We start from the raw sequence: 10997 nt of genomic DNA on the forward strand, positions 1-10997 counted from the left end.
TCTACGACGGCATCATGGAGCGCATCCCCAACACGGCCTTCCGCGGCCTGCGGCAGCACCCGCGCACGCAGCTGCTCTACGCCCTGCTGGCCGGTCAGTGCGCGGGGGACCCCGCCGCGCTCCGCCTGCCGCAGTCCGCGCCCGCCCGGCCCCTCCGGGGACAGACGCGCAGGACGCCCGCAGCCCCGCTCGCCCCTACCTCGGGCCCCGGGCCCCGGGCCCCGGCCGCGCTCCTGTCCCTGCCCAGGACTCAGCCTGGGAGGGAAGCGGACCCCTCGCGCCCCCTCGGGCCCCCTCGCTCGCGCACGGACGCGCACCCGCACGCCGCCGGCTTTCTGCGGCGGCCTGGGGCGAGGTGGCCACCGGCGGTGGCGTCCGGGCTCCTGGCCAAGGCGCGCCTGGCGGGGGCGTGGGAACGAGCGCCGGCGGCGGGTAGGGGGCTGCGGGCAGGGGAGAGGGCCGGGGTCTCCACCTGCGTCCCCCTAATGTGCGGCCCCGCCTCTCCGGTCCCTTCCCTGGTCGTCCCGGGTGGGGGCGGGGTGACGGCAGGTAGCGCCCGCTGCTGAGGCTCCGCGCCGGGCGCGTGTAGCTATATATAATCCGCGGGGCGGGGGAGGCTGCCTCGGCGGCTCCAAGTGCTAATTTATGAGGGGAAGACAGCCAGCTCCCCGGAGTGCGGGGGGGCGGGGGGAGGAGGGCGAGCACCGAGGAGGCAGAGTGAGGGGACGAAGGGGGGGCAGCCCCCCTAGGAGCTTTGAGGCCTTTCCCCTGAAGCCTCGGAGGGTGGTTGTCCCCATTTCACAGATGAAGAGCTTGAGGCTGGGGGTTGTTACTCTCCCAAGGTCATGCAGCAAAAGTGACTTTCACTGCAGGCTTGTCTGCCTCCTGGCAGCTTGGACGAATCTGGAAGCAATCTCGGGCTTCCCTCACCCCCCTTCTCATAAACCCTGGGGCTGGCCCAGGGAAGAAGGTGGTCCTGGGGCCCTCTGCTGGAAGATGCCCCCTCCCACTCCCCACTTTCGCAAGGGTGAGGCAGGGGCCTGGTGGAGCAGCTCCGGAGCTTCCTACCTCGCTAGAGTGGCAAAGGTGTACTGGAAGCCCCTTCCACAGCTGGGGGGCCACATGGGTGGTTGGCATGCCCCCCCCAAGGAACCCTGCCTGGGGCTGTTGCCGCCAGCCATTGAGGGCAGCCTGCCCAGAGGCCCCTGCTGTGCTCAGAACGGATAGAAATCCTGTGATGTCAGGCTGCCAAGCGGCATGTCCTGATGGTAGGAAGTTTGGTAACGGGGAAAGTGCAAGGAGCAGGTAGGCTGAGCCACCGCTCCTCCACGGAAAACAGTCGTGGCGCATTTGGCGTGGTCTCTCCTCCGCGCGTGTGCCGACCGGCTCATTTAGCAGGGAGCTGGTGGGGGGTCTCCCAGCCTGCTGGGGCCCTTGTCCGCCTGGTGGGTGTTCCAGGGGCTCTGCTCGGCCGCTGCTCACCAGGCCCACCTCTCCCTGCAGTGCTGTGTTTTGCCCTGACCCGCTCGCTGCTGCTGACGTGCCTGGTGCCGGCTGGCCTGCTGGGCCTACGCTATTACTACAGCCGCAAGGTGGTCCTCGCCTACCTGGACTGCGCTCTGCACACAGACATGGCGGACATCGAGCAGTACTACATGAAGCCCCCCGGTGAGTCTGCGGCGCCAGCCGCTTCCCCTCTCCTCCCTTTGCTCCTCGAACCTCCTCACAGCCCCTACTGCTGGCAGGGCCACCCACGCCCCAAGCACCTCAGGACAGACAGGCCCCAGGGGGACGGCCACGCCTAGGTGGGCCCGGGCTGCTTCACGCCCATGACCACGCCTGCGGAGTCACGGAGGGCTCTGGCCAAGGGTTGGGAGTGCAGCAGGCCGGCAGGCACTGAGGGCGGCAGAGCTAGGTCCGTGGTGCTGATGCAAGGCCCCCGAGAGCCCACACAGACCCTGGGCCTCTGTCCTGCATCCCGTGAGGGCAGGGTGCTGAGTGTCCTGAGCTAGCCCTGGGCCCGGGTGTCCTGGCTCTGCTCTCCATGCAGCCTGCACGATGCCCTTTCCCTGGTGTTTACTGAGGGGCTGGGGGTCTGCTGTGCTTTGCTGGGTCTCAGGCTGGCCTGGAGTGCCAGGGACCTGGTGTGGCAGGGGCAGAGGGCCTCCTGGTGGGAGAGGGTTCTGGGTGGGAGTCACCGAGGCCTGGGAGCCCTGGAAGAGCAGGGTGTTGAGTCTTGGCCTCCATTTCTGGTCTCTGGGCCATTTAGTGAGGCAGAGGGTCTCGCCCCAGCCTCCTGGCCTTCTGTACAAGGAGGGACCGGGTCTGGTCTGGAGGGGCCTGCAGCTCCCTGGGGGCTGTTCTGGTCCTCCAGGCTGACCTAGAGGCAGGCTAGGTCCTAGGAGGCAGGACCACATGGTTTCCCTCATGTCCGGGGTCAGAGAAGGGGGCCTTTGTCTCTGCCCTCTGGGGTGTGAGGGTCTCCCAGGTGCTGGAGGGTTCCCAGGCTAAGGAGACGGGACAGTGTGGGCCCCAACAGTTGGTGAGGGCAGAGAGGAGCCTGGTGAGGGCCAGGGAAGGGCAGCAGGGGACAAGAGAGGCAAGGCATCCCAGCACAAGGGTGCTCCACCGAGCCGGCCCATCCTGTGCTGCCCTGCCTCCACCCCCATCCCCACCCCTGCAGCTGGCCAGCCTTTGGCACCTTGGGTTCTCCTTGACCCTTTCCTAAGCTTGAACTCAGCTTTTCATCGGCCTCCATGGAGTTGCCCAGGACGGGAGGGAGCACAAGTATGAGACCCACTTAGCTGGCGCCCAGGTCCAGGCTGCAGGAGCAGAAGGGGGCTCAGGTTGGGAGCCCGGGGTGGCAAGGACTCTGCTCTTTCTGGGCTGCAGTCTCCCTGGGTGTGAATGGGGCGGGGGGGGGGTCCTGCTTGCTGTCCTGAGGCATTTGGTAGGTTGCAGGAAGGTGCCACTGGGGCAGGGAGGCTGGACCACGGCTGATGGGGCCATGCTGCTCAGGGGATGGGGAGAGTTGGTCTGGCCTGGGTGTGTGGGGGCAGCCAGAAACCCTGGATGGTGGGCAGGCCAGCTAGTGGGGCGGTCCATCAGGGCAGCAGGCCTTCAGCCATTGCCGAACTCGGCTGCATGCCAGGTCTCAGGGTATGGCAGTGAAGGAGACAGGAGCTCCTCTTGCTGAGCTGCTGGGGGACCTGCCAGCAGACAAGACAGTGGCGGACCCTTGGAGGTTGGGTGGAGGAGTGAGATCTCTGGGTAAGGTCAGGTGCAGAACCTTTATGGGGGAGAGTTTGGCCACTCAAGGAGAGAGGTGGTGGTGGGGGTGCTGGTGGGAGACACAGCCGTGGGGGCTGGAGTGGCCATGTGCAGGGCGAGTGCAGGTGGGGCTCCTCAGAGTGTGGGCATCCCTGTTGGCCAGCCCCTGCCTCCTGGGGCCTCTGGGCCGGTGGTCAGCAGAGGTGACCAGGCTCTCATGCCCTGCAGGCCTCCCCTCCCGTGTTCATTCTCTCTCTCCTTGCTTCTCTCCTGATCCCCCCCTTTGGCCCTCCTCTTCCTTTTGCTGCCCTGCATGGGGCTGTGATTGGTCCAGGCCATGGGTCGGGATGGCTGGCCTGGCCACTGGGCTCCTGCCCAGGAGAGGCCAGGGTCAGTGGGAGGCGTGCATTGGTGCCCATCCGTCCTGATTGTCCACTTGGACTGTGCTCCAAGCCTGCCAAGGGCCTGCTTCTGTGTGCTGATCCAAGCAGGCCATGGGGCCCCCAGGCTTAGCAGCTCCTGACCCAGGAGAGTGGAGGCCACAGGACCTCCTGAGGCCCCCGGGGGCATGGCTCCCAGAGGGGTCCCTCTGTCCTGGCCTGTCCTCCCAGACCCCCCAAAGTCCCCATTGTAGGGGTCCTTCCAGAGGTCCCCTCATGGCACCTGTCTCTCTCCAGCTCCCTGGGGTGGCTACACGGGGACAAGTGTGGTGGGCCCCAAGTGGCTGGGAGCCTAGGCAGGTCGGCTGCACCTGCGGCCTCTCCGTGGCCATCCACAGCCATCCAGGCGTTAGTTCGGCGGGTAGCTGGGCAGAGGAGGGATCTGTTTGGCTGAGGCCTGCCCAGCTCTTGGTCCCTGGGGGAGGGAGTGTGGCCCCAGAGCCCTTGTCGGCCCAGCCTCAGGCCCAGGGCAGGGGTGGCCGTGGGCGGCAGACAGGTTGGGCCGGGCTCTTTCTGCTCTAAGGGCCCTGGAGGGGTGGCTGTGTCGGCCGCGGCTCTGACTGCCCTGTCCCTGCAGGCTCCTGCTTCTGGGTGGCCGTGCTGGATGGCAACGTGGTGGGCATCGTGGCGGCGCGGGCCCATGAGGCAGACAACACGGTGGAGCTGCTGCGCATGTCCGTGGACTCGCGTTTCCGTGGCAAGGGCATCGCCAAGGCGCTGGGCCGCAAGGTGCTGGAGTTCGCTCTGGTGCACAACTACTCTGCGGTGGTGCTGGGCACGACAGCCGTCAAGGTGGCCGCCCACAAGCTCTACGAGTCGCTGGGCTTCAGACACATGGGCTCAAGTGACCACTACGTGCTGCCCGGCATGACCCTGTCGCTGGCCGAGCGCCTCTTCTTCCAGGTCCGTTACCACCGCTACCGCCTGCAGCTACGCGAGGAGTGACCGCCGCCCGCCCGCCCGCCCACCTGCCGCCCCGGCCGCCCGTCCGCCTGTGCCCGCCTGCCCACCACCCGGGCCCGCTTTCAGACGCTCACCTTGGCGTTTGCGTTGGGTTTTTCCTTTCCACCATCACGCGGTTCTCTGGCTGGTTCTCCAGGGGGTGTGGGGCTGTTGCTCATCTGTGACACTTTGGGGCTCTGTTGTTTGCAGCCACGGCCCCTCGCCTCCCCAGCCTGCTGGGGCCGCGTCCTGAGGAGCGACAGCATGGACCGCCGCGTGCCCACGTGCCTGCTCAGCCCGGCCCACCGAACACAGCCTCTGCGGCGCGGCCCCTGCCCCGGCGGACCCCTGGCCGCCAGCCAGGCTGGGGCTCGGCGGCCAGGCCCCGGGAGGCGTGGCCTGCTGGGCTGGCCGGCCACCGCCCCGTGGGGCACCGAGCTGGCCGCGGGCCCTGCTTTGCTCTGTGCATGCTGAGGACATGGCCTGGCTGCCGCATGCCCACGGCCTCCTGCCCCGCTGCCCTGCTCAGACCGGACCTAGACTGGTGAGCGCCCCCTGCCTGGCCTGCCAGCTAGCCGCGGCAGCCCACCTGATCTCGGGAGGGCTCACCTGCCTCTCACCACCCCTCGCTCCCCCGCCCCCGGCCCAGCTTTGCTTTGACACCGAGTCACATTTCTTTCCTTTCGGCCCCTGCCCCTCCCCTGCCCTGGCTTTGCTGATTGGCATCATCACCCAGGTGTGGTTCCCGTAGCAACCTGTTGCATAGCCTGGTCAGGGTCCTTCAGGAGAGCAGGGTGGGGAGGCAATCACGCGGTCGCCTCTCCCCAGGGCCAGCTAGATTACGGTGGCCTTTTCCAGACCTCCCCGAGGACCGCTCTGCCTCACGGCTGCTGGGCTGTGCCCTGTGAATCTCACTGAGCCAGGCCGCTGCCAACACCACTGAGCCCACAGCTTCTCCCAGCCTGAAACCGACCTATTTTTTAATAAGTTATTTAGACAGAATAGCACTCTGCATGACTTTAATTCTTGGGACAAAATGGTAGTTTATACCTAACACGCACGCACGCACACACACACACCTGTGTGGTCTAGAATATGCACTATTTCTGGCCCAGTTTGGTGGGGGCGGGTGGCTGGGTGGGTGGAGGGTTTCAGATTTTGAAATCTGAAGGGAGACCCTGATTTAGCATTCTTTCCCTCAAAAGAGCACTCCTGGTTTGTGAGGAGGCCCTGGGCTGCCCCTGTCCAGCCTTGACTTGTGGGGCTGAGGTCAGGATGGCAGCGCATTCCCTGCTGCCTTTGGGAGGGCGAGTGCTGTCCAGCTTGGCTGGGTGGTGGGGCGGCCCGGCCGTGCTCCCAGCGTCTCCCTCCTGAGGAGGGAGGCGGCGGTCAGGTGTGAGGTGGCCTGGACAGGGGGGAGGAAAGGGGTCGTTGGCAGTGCTCACGTGTCCAGCTTGTAAGCCTGGACCCGGCCATGGTGGCAGGAGGGCCCTAAATGCCCACTGAGGCCCCTCTATTTCGGGAGCTGGGAGGGGGAGTGGCAGGCACGGTGGGCCATGGAGCTGGGTCCTGCGTAGGGGACACAGACGGGACGTTCTTAGAAAGGCGCTTCGGAAACTAGCAAACTCGCGAAGCAAGCCCAGTTTCCCGAGGGGCCTTTCGTGCTGTCGGCACTTGAGATATTTGCAGAACATTGTATAGACCCCGCTCTCCTCTGTACATTTCTCCCTGGTGGCGTCCGGTCCCTGCTTGGGGATGGGAGTTTTGTAGACTGTACAGAAATCGGCACCCTATTTTCTTGCAGCTCTCAGATTTTGTTAATCTGGATTATACAGACAGACGTAAAGTGTTTTAGCAAAATGGAAAACAAACAGTTGTGCCTTTTTCCTCTTTTTGTTTGGTTTGGTTTTGGCTTGGGGCGGCCTGAGTTGGTATGGGGCGTGTTGGGGCTGTGGCTGGTCTGAGGCCTGGCGGGGCAGGAAGGGCGGGTGGGCGCCACGCGGGCCCAGCATGGTGGGCTGTGTCTTGTCAGTGGTAGCTTCGGGATGCTGCCAGCTTCCGTTGATCCTGTGCCTTTGGAGCCTTGGGTCCCTGGTGTGGGGACGTGTGGGTGGGGCCCGTCGGAGCCCACTGGGGCTGCGGCAGAGGCTGGGGCTCTGGAGCTGCCAGCATCTGGGGGACGTTGCCCAAAGCGTGTCGCCAGGCTTGCTCCTGGGCAGACGTGTGGCCCTCTCCTGTCCTGCTGGCATCTGTCTGTCCGTATAGGATCTGTGGGTGGGCTGCAGTGTCTCCCCAGCCCCACCGCGGTGGTGGCCAAAGGCACCAGCCGGCTGCACCCTGTACTTGGGACAGGGCCTTCTCCTGGCCCGTGTGCAGCTTGGCAGCCCCTGAGATCACTGGGGGAGCAGATCCCCCATCCTTCCCCTGGGCCGGAGGCTGGGCACACTCGTGGGGAACGCCTGTCCCTGGCTGGCCACTTCCCTCCAGCCTGGGAGCTAACTCCTCCACAAACATGCACCAAGATATGAATTTTATACATTTGTAGAAATCCTGATGTTACTTCTTCTACCTCTGTGAAGCGTCTGCCTGGGGTTCTGCTCAGTGGTGTATCTGGGCAGCTCTCTGCATTGTCAGGCCCTGAGCCCCCTCCCTCTCCCTGCTGGCCTCCTGGGCCGCCCCCAGTGGCTCCTGCCGAGGCCCCGGAAAGCTGGCCCCCAGGCGTGGCACCCATGTTCAGGAGACAGGGCTCCCAGAACCTTTGGAAGCCTCTGTTTTTGGATGGGCAAGCCGGAGGTGGAGTGTTCCAGACTGTCTCTGCTAGATGAGCCTGGAACACAAACCCAGCGGGCAGCTCAGGGCAGTGGGATGCAGGACAGCTGAGAACTCTAGCCCCTCCGGCTGGCCCAGTGCCACCGGCGTCCCCCAGGTATGGGGTCTTCGGAGAGCTGGCCCCTGAGGGTGGTGGCCACACTGAGTTGTCTGCGGGTGCTGAGGCCAGCCGTGTGGAGGCTCGTGGTGACGTCTGTCCCCTCTCCCCCGTACCCACCTCCAGCCTGGCTTCCCACTGCTGCCCTTGGGTGGATGGGGCAGAGAGATGGGCCAGCCTGCCTCAGGGAAGGGGGGGCAGCCCTGGGAGAAGGCCTGAGCTGGGAGGCCCTACAGCTGGGCTGAGGCCACGAGGTCCTCGGGCAGCCCCCATCCTGCCCTGGGTGTCCTTCCTCAGAGAAGGCCTTTCCAGGGGACAGGCTGGGGGCTGCTCCTCAGATGGCTTCCTTGGGAATCTGGCAAGTGCTGGGGAAGTTTTCTGGGCCACAGGGAGTCACGCAGTGTGAGTGCCCGCCCCGGCTGGCCCCATGTGGCCTTGCGCCTGGGCCCTCGCTGGGTTGGGGCCAGGTCAGGGGCTGAGCGCCCCTGGAGCCACCCTCCACGCCTGTCTGCGTCCAGGGAATGGCTGACAGCCCGGCCCCCCTCCCAGCAAGTGGGCAGCATGGGTCCTGACTGTTTTGGCCATGGCCAGTGTCCTGTGCTGGCGGGCCTTCGGCTGAGGCTTTTGGGGCTTGTGTTGTGGGCTGGGTGTGGGGCAGATCCTGGAACGTTTGCCCTTTGGTGCCGGGAGCGGGGCCGCCCAGGGCCCGGGGTGGAGGAGGAGGGGCCCGACCTGCCATTGTTGGATGTATTTTTTTTTTTTTAACAGCAATAATTAGCCATTTTGAAGAAGGGGTGTGTCTGTGTGTGTGCGTGTGCACACGTGTATGTGTGCCGCTGTGTATGCACACGCGTGCTCGTGCATGCGCGTACACGCACGTGCACGCCTGTGCCTGTGTGTATCTGCACGTGTGTGCACACGCGTGTGAGTGTGCGGCGACGGAGGGGGCCTCCTGCTGCAGCTCGCGTGGGCTGGCGCTCAGCCCCACGCTGAGACACAGGGGCCCCGGCTTGGTGCTGTGCTTCCTTCTCCCAGGCCGGCCCCAGGGCCCAGTGGACCTGGAATGTAGTGCTCCTTCCCCCCTGGCGGAGGGCACTGGGCAGGCCTGTGTGAAGCGGGGGGCCCGGGATAAGCCTTTGCCTGGGTCTCCAGGGAGGATGGCGAGTGGGGTGGACGCTCAGCCAGACCAGCCGAGATCAGATTTGACGACATGGCGCCACCTTGGTTAGGCTGTTTGACCACAGCCGCTGTGGACGCCGTGTCTTCGGGCCAGCAGAGCCCAGATCATGTCATGGTGGCTGGGTTCACTTCCTGTGGTTTACTGTTGATGACCGCACAATTGTGGCAACTGTCCTGAGACCCCAGGATGTGCCAGAACAGCCCTCGAGAGGGTCCGGAGGGGCAGGGGAGACAGGCTGCAGGGGCAGGTGGGGGTCCCAGGCTTCCTGTGGGTGTGTGAGCAGCGGGGGGTGGGGGGACAGTGCCATGGGTCTGCCCGCACGGCCCCCAATGCTGCTGTTTTTCAATAAAACCAGAGTTGATGGAACTGGACTCCTGTGCGTTCTTGAGGCGCGCTGCTTTTCTGCAGATGCTGGGACTCCTCCTTGGGGACCGGGGCAGGTGCTGGGGTGACCTCTGGAGCTGAGGCTGCTGTCCCTGCACTGGCCGCCCTGGCTGGGCTCCACCGCAGGCCTGGGCATCCGGCTGCCCACTTGGCATCTCTGAGGAGCAGCTCAGCTCTGAGGGGCTCAGGTGAGGGCGTCAGGCCCACCTCCCTCCTGGGGACAGTGAGGCGCTGTCCGGCCCCAGATAGCTCAGCGCAGGGCCCTCCCTTGGTAGAGGAGCAGCCTTGGCTCATCCCGTCCCCAGGGTCGGCCTCCCACGGCAGGAGGGCTTTGGACAGGCTCTAGGATCAGCCAAGTTGAAACCAGTGTCTGTGGTCTTGAGGCCTGAGGGCCCAGCTTCTTTAGGCAGCACACTCTGGTCCTCGCTGGGCAGGGGCACGAGGCTCGTTTGGACATCAGCCTGGGGCCGGTGTGGGGCCCAGCAGTGGCCGTACCTCCGAGGTGACCGCATAAGGACAGGCCCCCAGAGGCGTGGCCACCCCCATGCACACAGGCACGTGGACAAGCAACATAGGCCCGAGGCTGGCATGGAGGGGACCAGCTCTCCAGACTCTGGAATGTTCTATCACACAGTGGTCAGGCCTGGCCATACAGATCCTCGTGCACCCCGTGAAAACAGTGACATTATCCTGAAGCCACGAGAAAAGTGGGCCTGGGCCCGGTAAGCAAAGTGGGCTCCACACAGGAGGCGGCATGTAAAGCCCAGTCACCACCTACCTGAGCAGCTCGGGTGCAAGTGGGAGGGGGCGCCTCGCCCGGACCCACGGCTGCATCTGGGCGCCCATCAACATGTCCCTCCACCCCAACAGGTGCCGTGGGGACCCTCAGAATCCAGACAGGGAAGCACATGAGAGGGGAGACCCTGGGGTGCCAGGATGGCCTGGAAGCAGGACCCCCAGGGGTCCCTTTGCAGGGGCTGTGAGGGAGAGGCAGCTGAGCAGAGGTGCAGGAACGGGCAGGGCTGCAGTCCCCCCTGTGGCACGGACTACCCAAGTGGGCCTGTACAGTGTGCCTCCGTGTCCCCACTGTGCAAGGGGGGACACCGTGAGGCTGTTGGGGTGCACGGTCTGGGAGAACCACTTTGAGAGGAGGGTCAGGGGGAGCTGGTTGGCCCCCAGGGACTGGTCACCAGCCGGCAGGAGTTTCGTGGGGAGGCTGGGGGGCCCAGGAATTTTGACTCCAGAGGCCCCGACGGCCTGGCCGGGCACATGGGAGTCAGCTGTGAGCACAGAGCCCGTGGCTGCCCCGCTGTGCTCTCCTTACGCACCGCTGCTGTCCGGGTGGCCTGGGAGGAGGGGCGCCCCTGTGGCCGTGGGGAGCTCGGGGGGCCAGCAGAGAGGGCTCCAGCCTGCTGGCAGCTCCTTGGGCACCGGCTCGGCGCTGAGCAGCTGTCCACCTGGAGGAACGCACCCGGGCTCCGTGGGAGAAGGGCTGGGGTGCCTGCTGTGGGCCAGGCTGGGCCACTCCCATTTCAGGCACTCAGCCCTGGCTCTGGCCGAGGGGCTCAGCGCTGTGGGCATGGTGTTTCCCATCCATGGGAAGAATTCATTTGCACAGAGACTCGGCCCGCTTTGAATAAGGCTTTTACTATAGGGGACAACCCAGGGGGTGAACGTGGCCCTCTCCAGGTCCTGCTCTAGCTGCCCAGTGCCGACCTTGGGGAAGGCCACACAATGGGCTGGTGGAAACCAGTTCTCTCCTCCCACTGTTGCCTGGGGCTACAGACAAAATGAAGGCAAAAAATGCACGCACCAGGGTAGGTGCTGACAAGGGGGCTGGCGGTGGCTGGGTGGT

At 65.2% G+C, this 10997-nt stretch overlaps 1 protein-coding gene across 1 annotated transcript; it reads left to right on the forward strand.

The window, feature by feature from the left end:
* Positions 1-5: 5 nt before the first annotated feature.
* NAT8L (N-acetyltransferase 8 like) lies at positions 6-4655 on the forward strand (the record flags this gene model as incomplete). Its single annotated transcript, XM_044912303.1, has 3 exons — positions 6-93; positions 1504-1668; positions 4288-4655. Coding segments are annotated over 3 exons (621 nt in total), but the record flags the coding sequence as incomplete, so codon positions are not given.
* Between the last annotated feature and the right edge of the window lie 6342 nt (positions 4656-10997).

This window comes from Neomonachus schauinslandi, unplaced genomic scaffold, assembly GCF_002201575.2.
Source record: "Neomonachus schauinslandi unplaced genomic scaffold, ASM220157v2 HiC_scaffold_1048, whole genome shotgun sequence".
NCBI classification, from domain to species: Eukaryota; Metazoa; Chordata; class Mammalia; order Carnivora; family Phocidae; genus Neomonachus; species Neomonachus schauinslandi.